Source organism: Lycium barbarum, chromosome 8 (assembly GCF_019175385.1).
Source record: "Lycium barbarum isolate Lr01 chromosome 8, ASM1917538v2, whole genome shotgun sequence".
In the NCBI taxonomy this organism is placed as follows: domain Eukaryota; kingdom Viridiplantae; phylum Streptophyta; class Magnoliopsida; order Solanales; family Solanaceae; genus Lycium; species Lycium barbarum.
This window is the reverse complement of record NC_083344.1, coordinates 111,079,590-111,102,010: the sequence shown is the minus strand read 5'-3', so window position 1 is coordinate 111,102,010 and position 22,421 is coordinate 111,079,590. Positions and strand designations below refer to the sequence as shown.

Genomic DNA, 22,421 nt, shown 5'->3' with positions numbered 1-22,421 from the left:
TAGAACTCTCGGTGACGTTGAAACCAAGTACCTACATTTGGGAAAACTCGCTTTGGCTTTATTGAGCGCATCTAGAAAATTAAAACCTTACTTTCATTGTCATCCCATATGCGTCGTAACGTCGTACCCCCTAAGAAATGTCATGCATAAACCCGAACTCTCAGGTCGACTAGCAAAGTGGGTTATACTATCTTTTTACCGTTTTGACTCAATAACTTGATCGATTTTTTTGAATTCAACCTGCGTGATTAAGAATGTGCATATTAATAATGGATGGATTAAAAAAGCTAAAATAGCATAACTAATCCTCATAATAGTAAGAACAAATAATTTCATTTAAGAAAATAAACAAATATATTACGTTATACATTGTATACTAGTAATACATCATATATCAAACTAATAACTAAAATTAGTCTATATATTATGCAGTTCTGGCATCACAAATATCCTTCTTAACTTGGCTTTAAACCAAACGACCCCAAAATGTCTAAATTAAATTAATTTAAGAAGTATCCGACTACAGTTAAACAATAGATTTTAAAATAGCAAACAACTTTAGTAAAATAATAATACTATTACTAAAGGCATAAAGGAGTCATAAAGTCTACACCTTTTACTTTTTTCCACTGATGACACTTTTTTAAGAGTGTTGTTATTTTATTACGAGCTTTACATAAGGGTACGATGTTACTTATAAATTTTTTTTTAAAAGCAACTGGTTTACGTGTTTAACGTGCAAAAAAGTTACTTCTAACTATTGTCATATCTTGAGCAATTCGTGGATCATCCCTAGTTCTGAAAGAAAGCATATTTCAGAAAAAGTTTAATCATCTCTTGTAATCAAATGTGTGAATAAAAGTTTTCAACAAAACTATTAATCATCTTTTTAAAATTTTATAAAATTAAATTACATAATATTAGATTATTAGTAATTGTATTCTATCATAGTCTTCACAAAAGATCAAATAGGGATGAATGATTCCAAAATGTGGTTTTACACCAGCATGTCCACCTCTACTTTCATCGTGGGATAACATATATGTATATAGAACTATAGATAAAAGCAAAATCAAACTAGTACTGGTACTTGGCCAAACACACATTTCAATTCTTCCATTAGGCAACAATGTGGAAAAAAAAAAAAAAAGGAAGAAGCAAAAACTGTGTCAGCAACTTGCTCTTCACCTCATACAGATTTGCCCATTAAAGAACCACAAGAAGCTTAAAAGACTATACTTTCTCCTGCAATTTACATCGAAGTATAGAATAACGGCAGTACGTCCAAGCTACATTTAATTATGCCGCGTTCCTTATCTAACACGGCATGCTGCAGGGCCACCTGGAGAACAATTTGGGTTCGGAGACCGACAACCAGCTGCAGTACCAAGAGAGCTACCATAACGATGATGTGTTCGGTAATCTGGGACCCGCCCAATGGCAAATCGAACACCAGTTCCAGTTGATGAGGCTTCATTTGCACTGCCACCGCTGGATTGTAATGGCTCTAAAGTTTCAACCACGTCACTCATCAAAGGTCTTGCTTTGGGATTTTGGCTCAGGCAATAGTATGCTAAACTGCAAGCTTTTTGTGCTGCCCTCACCGAGTATTGGTTATCTAATCTAGGGTCTATAATCTGCAGCATTTTTCTCTTATCGTTAAGCTTTGGTCGAGCCCAGTCGACTAGATTCTGTTCCTTGCTTGGTCTGGTCTTGTCAACAGACTTCCTTCCAGTCAATAGTTCTAGGAGCACTACACCGAAACTGTACACGTCGCTTCTTGCAGTAAGGTGTCCTGTGTCAAGAACATGTTACAACTTGAATCAGGTGTGCCAACATCAGACAGATTGAGTATTGGTAGAATACTTCATAATTACATGTCAATAAATTTGAACTTTAGGATCTAAGATCAAGAATCAGAATGGCTTTGTATAACGAAACAACACTTTTATATTTTTCATAGTTCTCCAATGGAAAACAATGATATGTGTTAAGTCATATGGAACCTTCGGCAAGGACCGACACCAATACTATTATGCAGATAGAGCACTGAGTTCAACTCCAGACAAAAATCTTGTTTGGTTTTAGAACTAGTGAAGCACCAATATGGTTAATAGTAGAATAGAAGGTTCTGCAGATACCATAAGAAGTCTGATGTCTGACATATTAACCAGTTTTTTTTTATAATATATTTTATCTCCAAAAGTTGTCAATTAAATCTACAAAATTTCTTTTAATCGGCCCTTTTTAATTTTCCAGGTAAAATCCTACTTGGGAACACCTATCAGGATCTATCATAAGAAACTAGGATGACAAAATCTCTGTGGGGTTAGGGTCATGTGCTGAAAAAATATAGAGCTTCTATGAACCAGCCTAAGGGGAGCAAGGGTTCTTGAATCCACAATTGTACTTTTTTTTGCATCGAATAGCCTTATCGATAAAAAAAATTTAATTGACTTAAGAGGGTGGTAACAGCAATACAAATCTGTATATCACAAGCAATGAATTTTCTTATTTATATAAGTAAGCTATGAGTTTTTATCAACTCTTTCTTTTTTTCCTTTTTCCAACTTCGGATTGTTTAGAGTACTGTAGTTTTAAGTCGGGATTCAAGACTCAAAGAAATGCATGATAACAGACCAATCATAACCTCTTATTTTTGTGGGGGATGGGGAGCAGGGGTTAGTATATACCAGTCATAACATATTCCGGAGCTGCATAACCATAGGTACCCATCACCCGAGTTGATACATGGGTCTCATCACCTTGTGGCCCCGCTTTTGCAAGCCCGAAATCAGATAGTTTGGCTGTATAGTCCTGCAATTCCCACCAATCTCATGTTATTCCAATCAAGACAAAGGGATAACCAAAAAAATAGGGGGAAAAAAAGAAAAGGTAAAACCGGAGAAAATCAAGTGAGTTACATAATGCAAGTCCTGGAAACATGACTTACAGAATCCAATAATATATTAGAGGTCTTGAAATCACGATAGATAACTGGTGTTTCCGCATTATGAAGGAATGCAAGCCCTTTAGCTGCTCCAAGAGCAATCATCATTCTTGTGGCCCAAGATAATGGAACAGTAGCCCCTGAAAGCCTCAAGAAATACCACAATTTAGTTGGCAAAACCATTTATTTCCTTTGAAGAAATAAGAATGTAATATCATGAAGCCAAGACAAGCACGTTCACCGAACAAAATTCTGGCACTTCATTATTCATAGAGCTAAATATTATTAGATATTCCAATTAGGTGTATGGCTGATGGTTTTACAGGTGTACAATATATCAGAGGTTAACTAAAACCATTTTTATCATTTATGTACCACTAGACCTAGTAATATGATTCCAATAATAATACTAAGCCTGGTTTAAGTTAGTGAGTTAAATAAGCTATAATGTATAACCCTTAGGCTATCTATATTAGCTGCAAATCTAGGCGAGGCTGAAATAATTCTTATGTGCAGTATATTAAAATAACAGATAACACATTAACAGTATGTAGTACCATTTCCCCCAAACTTATGTACTTAGTTACTTACTACAAATAGAAAAAACAAAAGAGAATAGCCTTACTTTATCTTCAGATAGAAAAAAGCTATTTACTGAAGGGAAGAGCACACAGCACCAAATCAACAGATTATGAAAACAGGATAAAATCTAATCTAAATCTAGAAGAAAAATATGAAAATAAATGCAATATAACCTGAAAATCTAGATGAAGACCTCAAAGTTTACAAAGTTCATCTTCTACTACCACAAAATCTTGCAGAAGCCAATATGCAGCAGGCTAACCAAATATATAACATGTACTTGAGATATGTCACTCACTCACCTAAAGGTATCATAGTAAAGTTTAGGAAATGTGGCATCTCATTGGTAAAACATAGCATATAGCAATGGGGGGGGGGATAAAAAACCATCAAGTTAGTTGTTAATCTCAACAAGAGGACACATACTTCGGAAGAGATGATTCTCGAGGCTTCCTCTGAACATGAACTCATAAACGAGCAAACGATGGTCATCCTCACAGCAATAACCGATCAACTTGACAAGATTCGGATGCCTAAGCTGGCCAAGAAAGTTGACCTCAGTAAGCCACTCGCGATGCCCTTGAAGCCCCTCTTTGTTAAGGACTTTGACAGCAACGGGCAAAGACTTAAGCCCAACACGCACATTCTCATCAATGTAGCCCTTGTAGACAGTTCCAAAACCACCCTCACCAAGTATATAGTCAGATCGGAAGCTTTTAGTTATGGTTTCCAGCTCAAAAAGAGTAAACGCGATTATATGTGTGTAGAGTACAGCATTCTTTCTAAAGTCCTCTAGGTTTCGCGGGGTCGAAGGATCACTCAGATCTGATGTGGACCGACTATGACTATGTTTCTTTGAGTCAATACCTATCCTATTTGCCAACGTTAATCCCTGATTCTGCTGCTGTTGGACTGCCCATCAATGGAAAAAAAGAAATTGCTAAATTAAAAAAAAAAAAACTTTGGAAAAAAATGAGCATTTGAGTACAAAATTGCTAAGAAGCATACATAAAAAAAAAAATCTAGTGCAGCGGGATCGTTATCCAAAAAAGTTGCAGTTGGGGTTTTCCAATTAGTCAATTTTTTCTTGATAAGGAAAAAAAAATTGCTAAATTAAAACAACTTTGGAAAAAATGAGCTAAAGAGGGAGCATTTGAGTACAAAATTTCTAAGAAGCATAAATAAAGAATCTAGTGCAGCCAGATCATTATGCAAAAAGGTGGCATTTGGGGTTTTCCAATAGTCAATACTTTGGAAAAAAATGAGCTCAAAAAGTGAGCATTTGAGTACAAGATTGCTGTGAAGCATACATAAAAAAATCATTGAGTAAAAAGTAGCATTTGGGTTTTCCAATTAGTCAATTTTCTTTTACTAGGAAAAAATAATAATAATGTCAAGAATGAGATTTGAACTGATGCTCTTTTAGACGAATAATTAGTGAAATGTAAGGAGAAGATAACAGATCTGGAAGAAGAAAGACCTTGATGATGAGCATTGGAGATAACAGCAGATTCCTCTCTAGTACCACAGTTGCCCATCTGCTTCTTTATCTCTTCTACTTAGCTGCTCTCGTCTCATTCTTCACACATTAGCCTAACTCTTCTTCCTCACCACTTTCCTTTCTTTTTACAGTCAAAAAAGCAAATGCTGACTGACACTGCACGTTCGGCAGTCCCTTCTTGCAATTAGCAGCAGTATCAAATATACCAACTTTGATGGGTATCTGTGCTGTTATGTAAAAAGAAGAAAAAGGGGATAAAGGCTAAATAAACAGTGGTGCACTGTGCTACACATACTACTTGCCACGTAAAGGGCCAGTCTTCCCATATGTATTTGTAATATTAAATTCTACAAATTAAATAAAGGTGCTATGCGCGTGCTTCACCAATCCTGCCCTGCCTAGGGCATGTTTCTTTTTTCCACTTGGTGTTTCATACTCCATCGCTCCGTCTCAAAATAAATGTTATTTTAATTTTTCTTGAGTAAATTTCCTAAAAGGTCACTCATATACTAAAAAATTGCTTATAAATATCATTTTTGTTTCTTTTAGGACTATAATATTACCTAATTATTATTATTTTTCTCAGAATATATTAAACACACAAAACCCTCCTTCTCTCTTAGTTGGCATCTCATGTCACATAAAATTCTATTTTTTTCATTAATAACTTTATTTAACTCATCTCAAACCCATTTAATTCAACTCAACCCAAACCCTAAACCAATCAACTCATGTCTTATACCCATTTAACTCGGTTAGAAAATATCAAACAAGTGTAATCTTTATACCCGATTTTGAATTTTTTGCATTTTGTACCCTTAACATATACTCTCTTTTATGATTTGCACCCTATTCTATTTTTTTTTACGATATGCATCCTTATTTCTGTATTTTCTTACAAAATCATAAAAGACTAAAGATTTTATCCATTTTCACTACTGACACTACTAATAGTTCGGGAGGTACTTAGCTGGGGAGCAAATTAAACATATCTAAATGTAAAGACAAAGTGGCACAGAAGTTGTTCACTAGACTTTTTTTTATTATTATTTTATCTTCCAAAATAATCACTATTACTACTAAAGTTTCTAATTTTAGATGAAACTATGAGATATTTACCATGTAATTTCATCGGTAAAAATAACATTATTTTTTAGTTACAATGACTGGCAAGTGATTATGTATGAATTTTATCCGGCAAAGTAGTCATTTAATTTGGTGCATGCAGAGGTAAAACTTATCTCCACTATTTAAACAATAAATGTAAATTGATATCTTTCTTATTTTGTTACAAAACCATAAAAGACTTATCTTGTTTTATTATTTACGAGAGTCTCTTGTAAATAATAAAATAAGATAAGTCTTTTATGGTTTTTTAAGAAAATACTAAGATTAGAGTACATATCGTTAAAAAAATTAGAATAGGTGCAAATCATAAAAGTGAGTATACGTGAGGGTACAAAATGCAAAAAAATCAAAATGGGGTATAAAAATTACGCTTCTTTGATATTTTCTAACTTGGTTAAATTGGTATAAGACATGAGTTGGTTGGTTTATGAGTTTGGCTTGAGTTGAATTGAGTTAAATGAATTTGATGATGAGTTAAATAAATTTATTATTAAAAATATAAAATGTTATGTGACATGGCATGTCAACTAGGAAAGAATGAGGGTTTTGTGTGTTTAGCATATTCTGAGAAAAACAGTGATAGTTGAGTGCTATTGTAGTCCTGAAAGAAACAACGGTGATATTTGGAGGCAATTCCCAATACATAAGTGACCTTTTAGGGAATTTACTCATTCTTTTTATATATTTCTTATATAATATAATCTTAATCTCAATATATGTGGCACCATTTGAATAGATACGGAGTTTAGAAAAAAACAAAGGTTTTTGAAATTTTTGCTCTAAAATAAGTTTTAGGTATTTGTGTGATTCTAAATTATCTCATAAAGTTAAATTATTTTTAAATATAGAAAAATGATATTCTTTTTGGAACATACTAAAAAGGAAAGTGTGTCACATTAATTGGGATAGAGGGAGTACATGTTTCTTGAGGGAGTATAAAGTATGATTTACTAAGTTGTCCTTATATGTAGATATTTCTTGAGAATTGAACATTATTAAGAAGAAATAGTTCTTAAATATAAGGATATAGCCGGAAATAATTACTAATTATTATTTTGAATTTCTAAGGCGATAATTATTTTTGGGTAATTTTTCTTCTCCTAAAAGGACAAGTATTCTGAGTGGGAAGAGTGCTTTTTTTGGAGCTCAATTAGATTGAATTTATGACAAAAAGTCTCATTTTGAGAGTAATGTGGTCCTTATTAAAGTCAATTTTATCTTTTGAGCTTAAATTCAAAACTTCTAATTAATAATGGAAAGATAGTTACCATTTCATCATAACTTTAGTGGTTCAAACATGTCCTTCCATGTAAAACTGAAATAGAATTTTTAGTTTATGAATTTTACGTAAATATAAAAACTTTACTAACCCGTAACCAACTGTCCCTACTTCTGTAGCTATAGGCATTAGATTATTCAAAACTTTAACACTTAACAGTGCTGGCCCTCCCTGCCAGACAATAAACAACATGAAAATTTATTTCCCTGACCCCCCTCCTATTTGTCGTCTCTGTTTTAATCTCTTTTAAAGAAACTTCCTATTCAAACTTCTACCATATGCATACCCCTATATAATATTCTCACTTTCTTCTCTTATTGACCCTTTCAATTGAATACAAAATTTAAAGCAGAAATAATATCTATTGGCCAATTTGTTATTCTTGAATCCGGAAACAACATTTTTACCTCTACAAGATAGAGTGGTAAAGTGTGCGCCCACACTATCCTTTCATGACCACACATGTGAAATTACACTAAGTATATTGTTGTTGTTGTTTATCTTGTTTTTCAAATATAGTTTTTGTATGGAATTTTAAATTTCATGTGTGATATACCAAGACATTTATCATGAAATTTCAATAGTAAAATTTGAAATTTCATGAAAATATCTATTTTCCAATTTGTAGGGCTAAGAAGTGACTACTTAGGAATTTTATCCAAATTTAAAAAAGCAAAGTCAAAGTTATATATATTATAGCTTATGGGAATCAAAATCGGCCTATTTGCACTAATAACCACTTTTAAGGCTTGTATTTAGAAGTTAACCATAATTTATTTACTTATTGCAATTATAGCCATGAAAAAAAGACGTCAAACAACCATCTTCATACACATCTGTGATATGAGGGCAACCTTCGGTCCTCCTTCTTCATATGAGAAAGCAAGTGTCGAATAAACAAAGTTGGAACATTTAAAGAATTAAGAATAAAAGATTACAGATTTCAGCACCTTATTAAAAAAAAAAATTACCTTGATTTGTTGCTGGTAACTAGTGAATACAAACGGTTGTATGGAGAAGGTTTTTTAGGTGCATTTTAAGAGTTGGAATCTAGTGTTTTCTTCCTCTTTCTCCCTGTTCAAACTTTTTAGATCAGTAATTTGAAGAAAAGCCGCTACAACCTAACTTCATATCACTATTTTGTGAGTTCCACAAAATTGAACGTAATGTACGCTGCAAGGACTGCTATATTATTGCAACTTTTTTAAAAACAAAAAAATGTGCAAAAACAGGCTTCTTTTGTTTTATAGGCTGGACAAACAACCTTTTTAATGTTAATTTTATGAATTTCATTATCTTTGATATTACCGTCAGAGAACTTCCGAATGATGAATTATGAAACAAGCAATTCAACAGTTAACTCTATAAACACGAATCATGAAACGAGTCACTAGACTTGAGAACTAAAAAATGTATCCGCAAGCTGATTTTTCTGCTCCGCGAAATAAAATGCACCAAAAACGAACCTTCATCAATATACCCATAGTTTCATTGTACAACCCAAGAGGCCTCCATTTGTGCAACTAGCGTACCAGATGTAATGTGGGCGGACGCATATACAGCTTTTCACAAGTGGAAATTCCGCATTTCATTAGCATGACGTACATACGATTCATGCAAAAAGAGGAAAATACAATAAAAGTGTAAGTAGTCCACTTGCTGTAATGAAGCCTCAATGTCATGATGATACATTATTTCTCACACACCTACATATGTTTTTGGTCAAAGAATTGCTTCTGTTTAACTAGAGAACGTCATGTATACTAGTATGCAGTTTGACGCAAGGGACCTCCTAAAAGATTAAAAGCAAACTACATAAATTTAAAAGAGAAAAAAAAAAAAGGGGGGGAGGGGGTGGGGGTTACAAGTTGCATATCTGAAGCAGCTTCTTGCCCCACAACAATTCATCGTCTGCAAATAGGCAACATAGATGACAATTCATTTTCATAGCATTGATGGAAACAAACAAAAGAAACTCGAGGAACCAAGTAATTTTAAGATTGAGAAAAAGTAGTGTTTTTGGCCAAAAGTGAAGGAGAAGGGGGGAAAGAAAACCCCTTGATGAAATTTATGACAATGCAAAACAACCATAGTGATTTAGGTAAAAAACATGCATATTGAGGATACTAAGATCAGATATTATCAATTCTTTATTTTATCTCCAAACACACAACCTAATGCTCTTCTGCCGTTAAGAAGAATTGCCAACATCATAAATACACAGTTACCTTGATTCTGTAAATCTGTTAAAGTCAACTAATCACCAGAGACGTAACTCTTTCCCTCATAGTACCTCCTCTCACTGGCTGCTTTCTTCTCATTTCGTTTCTGCAGATATAAGTCATAGTTAGATCCATCACATACATGTTTCGATTCAACCAGGCAAACAGGGCCAGATTAATACATAAACTAGAAATTGCCTCAATAAGCATTGGAACAAATGGACAGAATTGCATATTGGCTGGAGAAGAATATGAAATAAAGTCTATTTACTCTTTGTACAATTATTAATAACAATTGGGAAAATAATATTATTCTCGGACATATTTAATTGTATTGAATGAACCATCGAGGTTAAGTTGCCTTCCATGAGTATGGTGCATAACCACCACCACTTAAAAGGTTAGGAATCTTCGTTCAAGATAATCCACAAAGCCATGCCGCCAGAGTTGTCATACGCCACCAAGAAGCTGTCGGCTTCATCATTACCCAATGTCATGTGTAGGTGCATGTGGGACTTTCTGGCACTCTCCTATGACATTTGGTTAGAGCAAAAACCAAATCCTTAATTACAGAGTTCTACCCATTTTCCTGGTTTTGAGGCAAAGTATGTTGATTCAAATTAACTTGAAAGACTTTCAGGTAACTAATTGCGGCTCATGCTGATATCTCTCGTAGTGTACAGTGAAAAGTTGTGACAACATTGTAACAGGAAGGAATATTTCCAATGAACGAATAAATAATACTGTTTCTCCTTCGCAGTTGTGCTTAGGGGGTGAATCAGGGTACGAGCTGTTTTAAAATTTTTGGGTGGAAGTGTAAGCAATTCAAACCACTGAAGATTTGCGGAGAAAATAAAGGAGGCTACACAGAAAGTTGTCCTATTGCTTTTGAAGAATCCTAGTCGCCTGAGGAAAATTTTGATAGCATGGAAGGCAATTCAACGAAGAGGGATACTGTTCTTCAGATGGGGAGTCAAAATCAGGGGAATATTGGGAAAGTGATAGAGCTTGGAAGCATGATGCTAGAACTATACAACCTAACTGGGAAGAGGTTTTAAGTAGGAAGGCAAACGTCCAACTGAATTGAATTGATTTGCTTTGTTATCATAAAAATGCAAGAATTTCAGGAAGGATCTTAAGGGATTGATAATATTTTGCAGTTAAGTTACAGTCTAGCTCTACATTATAGCATAGGCTGCACGTTTGCTTTGTTTCATTATTTACTTGTTAGAAATATCTTATAACAGTTCAGGAGAACAAACTGACTCCGAAATCCTGGTTCAAATAAATGTAAAAGAAACTAAAAGAGTAACATATTCGAGGTGAAGTAACCTGGTATGCCTCATGATTTGACACAATTCTCCTTATTATTGTGCTCGTTGTAATATCTAAAGGACTATCCAAAATTTTGAAAATGCCCATGCTAATTGGTACAGCATATGGGTTACCCTTCTCCTGCAAAATAAAGTATCATGGTCAACAAACAAAAGGACCTTGTAGCCTAATATCGTAAAAAACCACATGTAACCATAGAGTACCTTCTGAAAATCACTGTCCTCAGCTACTGTTCCATGAACAACTAAAGAGATATTAAAGGTTGTTATCTGCATAGGAAAAGGTCACTACACAATAAATGAGGAGTAACATGATATAGTCTATGAGATCAATTCAAGAATAAGAGGAGATCATTAGCTTTATAATTACAGTTTTAGGAAGGAAAAAATGACTAATTTCTTTAACTCCAAAAGGAAATTTTCTGGTCAATAGAGATCCTAGGGAAACAAAGCAAAAGGAGATTTCCAGGCAAAACTAACTACTGAAATTCCCTCTCATCAAATATGAATTATGAAAAAATACATATGACGGTCAACAGACAACAAACGTTATAACTTCTTTGGGAGGAAGAGATGAGTCAGATGAACTTATTTTTTATATATTTTTTCTGGATAGGGTGGAGTAAGTTAACCCATTATTAGGTTAATTACAACAAGAACTAGAATCTGAACTCTTTTGTACAAAGAGAATTGTAAACAAAGTTACTTATAAGAGGAGAAAGATAAAATACAAAATTGCTCTACCAAAGGGAGAATTGAACCCCAAAACTATAGGATCATTTGGGTCTCCCTTACCTTTTAAGCCTGCCAAATTAGCAAAGAATATTAAGAGTCTTTGAGTTTTCGCTCCGAAGGAACGGTATCTTTTTTTGATGACAAAAAAAAAAAAAAAAAGATACCGTTCCTTCGGAGCGAAAACTCAAAGACTCTTAATATTCAAGGAACGGTATCTATCAAGGACAAAACTAATTCTACTACAATTTCAAAGGCAATCAAAAAAAAAAAGAATCTCAATAACATATTTAGAAAGATCTTGTTTCCTAACATTCCATATACAAAGGACAAAACTAATTCTACTACAATTTCAAAGGCAATCAAAAAAAAAAATCTCAATAACATATTTAGAAAGATCTTTGTTTCCTAACATTCCATATACAAGAACCAGCCTTCTGGTCAAACAAAACATATTCTACATGACAATCACCTTTAATCCACATAACAAGAAACAGCCCTTAAAACTACGGAATATTCAGCCTTCATATTTCACTTCATCCAGCTTTTTTTCTTCGCAAGACCCAAAATTCAGTCCCGTACAAACCTTTCGAGGCCCTACAAACGCCGGAAAGGATTGATCAAGACTGGAAAGGCAGATCGTTGATGGCAAAGCTAATGGTGAACGGTGAAATCGACAGACCAAAATTCAGGTGTTAAGGTGTGAATATCCAGAACTGACAATCTAAAGTGAAAAGAGATTTCAGTTGCCCGAAAAGGGATTTTGGCCGGAAAAGAACTTCCAACGACATGCATCAAGGCCTGGAAAACCAGACTAGCGTGAGGTGAAAGCCTCTGTAGCTGGAAAACTAGAAATCGGCCTACAAGAAACGACCTTCGACCTATGTTCCCAGATAAGGGTGTGGGCACCCGACACGGGTATGGATCTAGAAGTCGTATTCAACATCACCTAAATATAAGAATTCAGAGATAGGAGTATGAATACGGGGGTTAAGATACAACTAATAATTATATATTACAACATACATAAGTATATATTCGACAATTAATTGAAGTTATTAAATTAAAGCTAGTATAATTTATTTATTTTTAAGGCATACTCCCTCCGTCCCAATTTATACGGTACCGTTTGACTTGGCACAAAGTTTAAGAAAGGAAGAAAGACTTTTGAAATTTGTGGTCTAAAACAAACCTTAGCCATTTGTCTGGCTATAAATCATTTCATTAAGGGTAAAAGAGGAATTTTAAAGTTAAGTTGTTTCTAATTACGGACACACGTTTTTTTTGGGACAAACTAAAAAGGAAAGGGTGCCACATAAATTGGGAGAGGGGGGAACAATATTTTATTCATAAGTTATCTCGTGTAATATCAGAGTTCTGGTACTTTATGTGAATATTTATATGACAAACCCAAAATCAAATCAAATATCCAATCAACCTATACTTAGACGAAGCACCATATAGATTTAAAAAATCGCTAAATCCAGTGTGGATCCCACACCCAAATCATGTTGGATCAACACGGGTGTACAACAAGAACTCTGAAAGTTCTGAGCAACATAGCCTTCGACCAGATTCAGAATCATTTACACTAAGACTTTGGGGGGTCGAACCTTGTGTACAACAAAAGGAATCCTCAAAATTAGTCCCAACCACCAAAGGAAATCTTGCTGTTGTGCCAAAAGAAGCAGAAATCATGGAGTATAGGGGAAGGGGTCAGTGCTGAATTTGGGCAAGGAAGAAGAGGAAGGGTGAGGAGGAGGACACAAATAGCGTGAGGGAACTAATAGAGTATAAGGAAGGGGAAAGCGAGGCAGGAGGGAATGGAATTGTAACCTCTAGCCTTCACTGATGAGGAAAGGGATAACGAATGGGTAAGGGGGATTCTTTTTAGAATATTGGAAGATTTTCCAGGGAGTCTTATTAGGGGAACAAAGACAAGGTGACAGACATTCTTATTGCTATTGAAAAAAAAAGAGCAACGGAAGCAAATGGGTAGGAAGGGAAGGAATGAAAGGAAAGAGAGAAAAAGATGAAAGGGCATGCAGAATAGTTGTGTATAAGAGAACAGGTTGGAAGAGGGAGAGGAAAATTAGTCCAGGGAAGAAAGAAGAAGAGAGGCAAGGGGAAGAAGTATAATAAGCCTGAAAATTCATCATCGAATATTCGGCGGATGAATGACCCGAGCAGAACGACAATCATATAGGCAGTCTCATAGAATGGGAAACGGACTTGATCTGCTTTAAAGCCACATAAAAGGAACGAGGGTCAAACAAAATAGTGAGGGCCTGATTCTGTCCACACGAGGATAGTACTGAGTCAAAACTGAAAAGCTTGAGGCAGATGATTTTGGGTTCTTGGTGCTGTTATATGCAGAAGTAAAGATACGACCTGAGTTTGATCTGATATCTGTCAGCAAAAGACATTATAACTAAGAAGCCACAAGACGAAAAAACCACCACTACGTAGAAAACATGTCATATCACCATCAGTGATTAAGTCATAATCTAGAAAAGATTACTAATATAGCAGATAGCATCAATCTGATTTCCATCAAAATTAAGAAAGTCATAAGTCATCTTGGATTCATAAATAAAATTCAGAAGGTCCACGCAAGTGTTAGTGATATTTCATTAATGTCATGTCGTTACTGTTTAGCTCCAAAGATGAGATACGTAATAGTAAAAATGCTGTGAGATCGCTTTTAGCATCCTTACTCTTGGACCACCGTCAATAATGAGATTGTAGGAAAACACTGAAGCGGACGAGTAATAACAATAAAAATATTTTTTCTGAAACTGATAGTAGCAATGAGAATGTTACAAACGATTTACTCAATAGTGTTCATATGAGTAGAGAGTACCATATCTTTTGACACCTCCCGCGGAGCACCAATAATCACTTCATCAGCATAGCGGCAAGCCAAAACACTTAGGCTCCTTTCATGAAGATTCATAATTGGACGGTGTCCACCTCTATTGGCGCTGTAAAAGACAACACAGAATGGAAGATGAGTTATTTGACTAAACTTGCACTAACCATACTTCGTTGTGCAAAGATAAATTGAGCTCCCAGCCAGTAAACATGCTAAGAGGAGAAGAGCAAACAGGTAAAAAGCTGTTTTCTCCACAAAAACCTCAACTACTGACTATGGATTAGCACAACTGTGCATTTTCTAGCTATCAAAGTTTCCAGTGTCCATATCTGAAAGTACAAGCTTAGAGTTTTGATCAAAATGTGAGAAAAAGAATCAGTTAATCTTCACTGTTGGTCTTTCTCTCTCTGTGTCTAGGCCTCTCCTCCCACATCCCCAAGCTTTTGTCTTCTATTCCTCTTCTTTTAGCTATATGCAGTTATATTCCATCCATCATATAGAAAGCACATATGTTCTCGAAAAAATAGACAATGGGCGTATTATTGAAGGTTTCACGGTTCTTGGATTATTATTCCCTTACTCTTGAGTCTCGACCACAATGAAAACAACAGCTAATATAGCGCTGCAGCAAACTTCCAAAGAACTTTCTTCTTTTTTTTTTTTTTTTTTTACTCGCCAATGCAACTAACCCACACCAGCTAGTCGATTTGCTTCACAAACAAGGAACATCACAGGACAACCATGATATATGAGGTGGGGACAGGGAACAATGAAGTGTTTTCTGTTAAGTCATATTATGAGAAGCTCCTGATATGGAGAAGGTTGCATCTCCACACAGATCGATTTGGATCCCTAAGGTACCAAGAAAGGCGTGCTTCTTGGCTCGCAACAAGAGGGGTGATATCAAGGGCTGAAAATCTCAGAAGAGGAGGTTACATACATTAGTTGGTGCTTCATGTGTAAATGTTAGGGTGAAGACGTTGACCATCTCTTCATTCTCGGGTAGCCTCGAAACTATGGCGAGAAATTATGTGTTAATTTTGAGTAACTTGGAAAATGACAGGCACAGTACAAGAACTAATAGTTAAGCTGGAATTGTGGTGGGTAGAGGGGAAGATGCATAGCATAGAGTGTTGCTCCACTAGCACTTATGTGGTGCATTTTAAGAGAAAAAATTAGGAGGGCTTTTGAATGTGTATAGATGAACTTTGCACAATCGAGGAATAACTTCTTATCCCTTATTTCCTTCTGGTGCACTCATGAGGTTTTCTACTTTTTGGTGTACTTCTCGTGTACCGGTGTTTTTGTGCCCAAATTTTTTTTAATGAAATTATTAAATTGTCAAAAAGAAGTAGAGTGTTCCTTTTGTATCTAATAACACTTTTCAAGGAATATGTTCACACAATTGAACAATATATCACAACAGGTAGTTTAAGTCTCATCGTCATCCATAATTTTCTCTAACATGATAAACAAATATCATATTAATTAATACTCTACTTGATATTCTTAGTTCCCAACAGGATTGAAATGATATTTTTTTATCGTGTTGGAGAAGATTATTAGGCAGGTACTAGAACCATCAAGAAAACCACATGTAAAAAAATTAGTATATTAATTTTAGACAAAGGAGGAGTTTTTACAATTATTAAGCAGTCCCCCACTAATGTTATTAGGGTTTTATCACCCTGAAGAAGCGTCCAAATACAAAAATAAATTAGTAGGTGAGGGTCGTGGATAAGCAGATTGAGAGCACCGAAGCACACTGTATTACCTTACAGTTTGATCAGTATGAACGCCTACTAGTAGAAAGTCTCCAAGTCCTCGAGCAAGCCTTAGTATCTAAACATTAACAGAAAAGTGAGAAACTGAAGCTGCATTCTGATGCATGCATTAGATATAACAGAAACAAAGACTCACAAGCACTAAGAAGAAATACAGCAGGGGGAAGAGATGGCATTTTTCTGTACAAAGTTTTTTGAAGATCACAAAAAACTTATTCAAAGATGTTGAAGTTTTGCAAAAATCTCCTGAAGACTTCTTCAAAGAAGTGGTCCGAAGAATAGGTATCAGCGTTTTGTCGAAGAAAAGTTATTCTACTTGTACTCAGAAAACACTTAAAAACCTTCAAAAAAGCTACAGCAGTCCAAACACATTTCTTTTTGCATAAAACCATCCAAACACCTTTCTTTTGCATAAACTCTTTTTCCTAAAAAGTTTTTACAAAAAACAAATCCAATAGTTGTCCAAACAGCTCTGAAGAAAGTAAGTTTGATATATTAGGCAAAAGGTTGAAAATTCCCACATGTTTTTTTTTTTAAACAAGAAAATGAACCTCCAACCTAATTCAACCACTAAAAAAATTCCACATGTTATTGCAGCAATGGTCTTGTACATATTAGATGACTCAAAACAGATATCTAAAAGACAAAGCTATTAGGTAAGAACACATTTATTCCTTTGGTTGGGTCTTCAAGAGAATCTCTTCGCACTCACCAATTTCTTTTTTCGCAAAAAACATGGTAATCTAATGTCCATGAACAATGGTACCATGTTGAATGTTGAGGATCACCTCAACCATAAGCTAGAGTTATTTAAAGGAGACTACACTTACCTCTACATGTCCAGCATGAAAAAGATCAAAGGCACCATCAATATAGACTATGCGAGCACCAGGTCCAGCTCCCTATACAACAAGCTAGAAAACATTATGAGCAACAAATGTACTTCCTAGCCGCGACATGGAAATAATAGAATGGAGACAACCGAGGGGATGTTTTAAAAGAACAGCAGATTTTCATTAAGATTGTAACCTAACTTTAAGACAAATCCTGCACTGTTGGTTAAATGACAATTGAAACTATTCACAAATTTGTCATATTTGCTCACGCTCAGCTAATTTGAGTTGGTTAGTAATGTTTAGAGGCCTAATTTTGTGAATATTTGATGTTAAAATCTAATAATTGTGGAGTGTGATGAATATGCAAGCTCCGGCAGCAAATTAGCGCAACATGAATCCCAAAGACATAGTTAAATATGGAAAAAGGAGAACAAGAAATAAGCTGATATGCCAAAATGAAGCAAGGAAAACAAACATGCAAAACCATGTGCAGAGCACTGGACGGGACGCACCCTGGGCTGTCTGGGTGATTTTTCATTTAGGATAGTTTTGGTAATTTTATCTTTCTTTTGATGCAAAATTAAAAATTCCCGCTTTTATTTTTCTTCCCTTAACCTATTCAGCAGCCATATATCAAATACTACAAAGCCTCCCAGCACATTTTTGAGAAATGAAACATAAGAAAATCAGAAAACTTGATTATTCTTTCACTGCTCAATTGACTAGCGACCTCCTCCTTGTCCCAAATCACCACGAGGCAGGATGAGTTCCAAAACTTGTGACAGTTTAGTTTTCACACTCTGAGAATCTCCTGCTTTTCCTACATAGATATTAACTCAAAATCCTCTTTTTTTTTTTTTTTTTTTTTTTTTTTTGAGGAAAACTTAAAGAGTCCACATATTTTTTATTTTTTTTTGGAGAAGGTAACATTTAAAGAGTCCACATATTAATGAGCACAATCACTTTATGAAGAATTTATCAGGCACCAAGCAAACCTTAAAAGTTTTGGTTCTTGCTTCGTGAGCAATAAATTTACCACTAGAGAGATATGCAAGAGGCTGACCTTCGAATTGGAAAATTGTACAATTCTACGAGATGTAGGAAGAAAATGAGATACGCGTGTCCCGCCTACATCTTCAGATTTTTGGCTGTGACCATGGCTAAATTGTCTCTGCAAGGAGGCATGACTGGGGGAGTCAACAGAGGACCTCTCTCTCACACAAAGAAGCATTCGACCTACATGGAAAATTTATAAAACAAATACTAATTACACAAACAATAATAGCACCTATAAGCTCTTGCAATTTAATTGTTGAAATTTTAGCTTTTGAATATTAACAAATGCCAAAACATCTTTACATCAGTAATCTAACTAGTATAAATAGCAAGGCACTAACAAGATGCTGCCACGCAGCCCCAAACATTAAACTAGCCATTCCAACACACACAAATGCCAACTTTGTTTTGGAAGAGGAGGTTTTCATTGCCAAAGAATCAAGAGAACATACATACCAACGATATCAGTGCTTGAAACTCCTTCTGTGCGCTTGATCTGCTTATAGCGACCAACCTTCTTAGCAAGGGCATAAGCATCACTTCCATCAGGAAGAAGACAAGGGTCATCCCCATGAATGATATAGTCTATGTTATACTCATCAAATAGTTTCCTCATAAAATCCTCAGTAATAGCATAGGGGGCATCAGAGATGACTTCATCCACCCACTTAACAGCGCCAACCATAATCATCCTAGGGATAAATCAACAAGAACGATACTGAGTTAATTCTTTTGATTGAAAATCTATCCCAAGCAACAGACAAAACAATAATAATCATCACAGTCAAGCACAGCAAAAGAGAACTAGTGGTAATTGACATAATTTTATTTGTTAAATTCCTTTTGATTCTTTCAAGGGCAATGGTATCAGACAATAAGCAAAATGAAGGAATGAAGCCATCAGTTCATTAGGAAAGTTCTGGTGGAAATGGTGTTCTGAGCTGAGGAAAACTGTTCTTTCAGAAGAACACTGGCCAAACCTTTGCCATGATAATCAACTCGTGCTATCCTGACAGACCAAACTTCACCCTGATCTGAGGTCTCCTCTTTTGCTAGTTGACCACTTTATAAAGCCTTGTTTCAGTAACCCAAAAAACCCATCCTCACCCAAAATACTCCCATAGAAGCTTGCTTCTCTAACCTAAAGAACCCATCCTCACCAGTTTCCCACTGTAGGACATGTCTATACAGTCACCAAATCTAGAAAAGATTTCCCAGGAAAGTTACCAGTTATGCTTTAAGGTTTTGGAAGAAAGATTCTTCCCCCACTAGAACTTTATAAGTATTAGCTAGCCAGTCAATCAAAGAGATAAAACAGAGAGTAACACTTAACTGAAGCAACAAAACTAAAGCACACTAGCTGAAAAAACAGCTTCTATTGGTTCAAAGATACTAAATTCGCATAAAGATAAAGTGCAGGGTTAGATATACAATTGTCAAAAATCAAGCCACAGATCTCCTCATATCCTCAGTTAAAACAAACCTACCAATTTGAACAACAACACACATAATGCCAAACAAAACAAAAACACTAAACACTATAAATCCAAAATCTCACCTCTCACGAAGAGGCGTAAACGAAGGTCCTTTATTAGCTATAATCTCAGCATCACTAACAACACTAACAACACCAACAGCTAATTGATCCCCTAATGCCCTAGCTTGTCGTAACGCATTACAATATCCATAATATATCATATCCAAACAACCATTCATATACTACTCTCTTTGACTAAATTATCCTAATTTATTTTTTTTATCTCAATTTAATACCTAAGTTACTCAAAATCGGGTGCGGGTGTCCGATACGGGTGCGGATCTAGATGTCGCATCCTTCATGATCTAAATTTTAAGATTCGGATCCAGTTATGGATACGGGTGCGAGGATTCAGCTAAAAAAATTCAAATATCTAAAAATCTAAGTTACTCGGACTCTTCACCTTCGGTGCCGCACCCGTGTCGACATGACATGGGTATGGGTGTGGGTGTGGGATCCGTACCCAATCTGGTCAACCGCTTTTGGGTACTTTGACCAACATCAACGGAAAAATTCCGGATAGATCCAATGATTTTTATAATAAAAAGAAAAGCTGAGATGGACTTGAAGAAAATGGAATACCTTGTATATTGAAATTTCTTTGTCACTCCTTTTCCTTTTATCTCCTTCCGGGATTCTCCTCTTGATCAATATTTTCTTCTCATGTTTTCCACATAATATCTCATAATTTAGGTTTTATAATTCTATTTTTAGATATTTCAATTATTTTTAGCCGAATCCCCGCACCCGTATCCATACCTGGATCCGTATTCCCGAATCTTAGAATTTAGATCATGAAGGATCCGACCTCTAGATCCGCACCCGTATCGGACACCCACACCCGAGTCCGAGTAACTTAGCTAAAAATAGAGTTATAAAAACCTAAATTATGGAATATTATGTGGAAAACTTAAGGAAAAAATATTGATCAAGAGGAGAATCCCAGAAGGAGATAAGAGGAAATAGAGTGACATAGAAATTTTTATATACAAGGTATTCCATTTTCTTCAATTTCACCTTAGCTTTAGTTTTGATTAAAGAAATCATTGAATCTGTCCAGAATTTCTACGTCGATTTTGGTCAAAGTATCCAAAATCGGTTCCAGATCGGGTGCGGATCCCACACCCGCACCCATGTCGTGTCGACATGGGTGCTGCACTGAAAGTGAAGAGTCCGAGTAACATAGTTTAATACTACTCCCTTTTTCACCACATTAATCTCTCTCTACATTTATATATTAAGGGTAAAGGTGGAAACTAATAGTTAATTATATCTTGGTTTTCTAAAATGACAACTATTTTGGACCATCTATTTTTAGTAAGGACGACAAGTAAAGCAGACCGGAGGGAGTAACACTTAACCGAAGCAACAAAACTAAAGCACACTAACTGAACAAACAGCTTCTATTGGTTCAAAGATACTAATTCACATAAATATGAAAGTGCTAGGTTTAGGTATACAATTATCAAAAAAAGATTTGCCACAAATCTCCCCATGTCCCCAGTTAAAACAAAATCCACAACCTCCTAATTACATGGATTTCGGAATATTCCCATATCTACACTAATTATACCATATACAACAACAACATACACAATGTAATCCCACAAGTGGGGTCTGGAGAGGGTAGAGTGTACGCAGATCTTACAAGGTAGAGAGGCTGTTTCGGCTTAAGTAACACAGAAACAACATCAGAATAGCAAGAAAACTAATTATTCCCATATCTACACTATCTAATTACACCATATTTAGCAAAACAACACACATAATGCCAAACAAAATAAAAACAGAAATCCAAAATATTAGTACCTCTCATGAAGAGGAGTAACTGGTGGTCCTTTATTAGCAATAATCTCAGCATCACTAACAACACCAACAACTAATTGATCACCTAAAGCCCTAGCTTGTCTTAACGCATTACAATGTCCATAATGCATCATATCAAAACAACCGTCCATATATACCCTTATTGGCCTCTTCTTCTTCTTTGGTAAAGCAAAACTTAACCCTAACACTGATAACCCTAACACCACCCCTCCCACCAGCCACGTGGCAACAAACCGTGAACTCTGCACATTTTCCGAATGTCCTCCATCTGAACCCATTATTATTAGTCCTCCAAAATTTCGAAAATATTTGTTATTGTAAAAACAATGACACTAACATTCTAATTGTTTCTAAGATTAGTATGTTTATTCTCTAGAATTTTCGTGAGGAAGAAAAGGCAAAAAGGTTTGAAAAAGTGCTTTATTTTTTCATTTATAACGCCGTTTGTATCTCGTTTTTAATGGTTAGCACTTGAACGGTACGTTTATTAGAACTTGGACCAAACACTTGTAAAGCAGTCACATAAACGTAGCGTAACAGGTACAGCATCTATGGTTGGTTATTGTATGGGCGACCTTGTAATTTATTGGAATTAAGAAATGGTATATCAACTTTGGCTTAATGTACAAATTGTATAGTTACATGATTTGACAATAAAACAACTATAGCTGGCCAAAGTAGCACACCGCATGGTTTATCGCTACGGGATCGGGATCGTTTGGTAGGATGTATTAGATAAAATAATTCATATATTAGCTTTAGTAGGCGTTTGGCCATC

General features: G+C 35.3%; 2 protein-coding genes across 3 annotated transcripts; both read right to left on the bottom strand.

Annotated features, from left to right (window-relative positions):
* Positions 1–1,041: 1,041 nt before the first annotated feature.
* On the bottom strand, positions 1,042–5,327 carry LOC132606701 (probable serine/threonine-protein kinase PBL8). The gene is made up of 5 exons (XM_060320305.1): positions 5,013–5,327; positions 3,959–4,444; positions 2,954–3,090; positions 2,694–2,817; positions 1,042–1,795 (listed from the first exon to the last, which is right to left on the bottom strand). Exons 1-5 carry the CDS (start codon positions 5,068–5,070, stop codon positions 1,314–1,316), a joined length of 1,287 nt encoding a protein of 428 aa, XP_060176288.1. The 5' UTR covers positions 5,071–5,327; the 3' UTR covers positions 1,042–1,313.
* Positions 5,328–8,705: 3,378 nt separating this feature from the next.
* On the bottom strand, positions 8,706–22,154 carry LOC132606700 (ethanolamine-phosphate cytidylyltransferase). Of its 2 annotated transcripts, none has more exons than XM_060320304.1 (10): positions 21,626–22,154; positions 18,736–18,971; positions 18,287–18,459; positions 17,218–17,289; positions 16,378–16,445; positions 14,592–14,712; positions 11,201–11,266; positions 10,995–11,117; positions 9,669–9,768; positions 8,706–9,002 (listed from the first exon to the last, which is right to left on the bottom strand). In XM_060320304.1, exons 1-9 carry the CDS (start codon positions 21,919–21,921, stop codon positions 9,697–9,699), a joined length of 1,227 nt encoding a protein of 408 aa, XP_060176287.1. In that variant the 5' UTR covers positions 21,922–22,154; the 3' UTR covers positions 8,706–9,002; positions 9,669–9,696. The 2 variants fall into 2 exon arrangements, with proteins under 2 accessions (XP_060176287.1, XP_060176286.1); XM_060320303.1 differs by having other exon boundaries at positions 8,886–9,351; positions 21,626–22,153.
* Between the last annotated feature and the right edge of the window lie 267 nt (positions 22,155–22,421).

What these genes read in the sequence shown, in the direction of transcription:
- LOC132606701 (XM_060320305.1), bottom strand. Translation starts at nt 5,070, where the DNA reads ATGGGCAACTGTGGTACTAGAGAGGAATCTGCTGTTATCTCCAATGCT. An exon ending in CTCCAATGCTCATCATCAAG is followed by an intron (nt 4,445 to 5,012) that starts GTCTTTCTTCTT and finishes ATTGATGGGCAG; the next exon opens with TCCAACAGCAGCAGAATCAG. An exon ending in CGAGAATCATCTCTTCCGAA is followed by an intron (nt 3,091 to 3,958) that starts GTATGTGTCCTC and finishes TGAGGCTTTCAG; the next exon opens with GGGCTACTGTTCCATTATCT.
- LOC132606700 (XM_060320304.1), bottom strand. Translation starts at nt 21,921, where the DNA reads ATGGGTTCAGATGGAGGACATTCGGAAAATGTGCAGAGTTCACGGTTT. An exon ending in GTTACTCCTCTTCATGAGAG is followed by an intron (nt 18,972 to 21,625) that starts GTACTAATATTT and finishes ATTTATCCCTAG; the next exon opens with GATGATTATGGTTGGCGCTG. An exon ending in CAAATCATGAGGCATACCAG is followed by an intron (nt 9,769 to 10,994) that starts GTTACTTCACCT and finishes TTATATCTGCAG; the next exon opens with AAACGAAATGAGAAGAAAGC.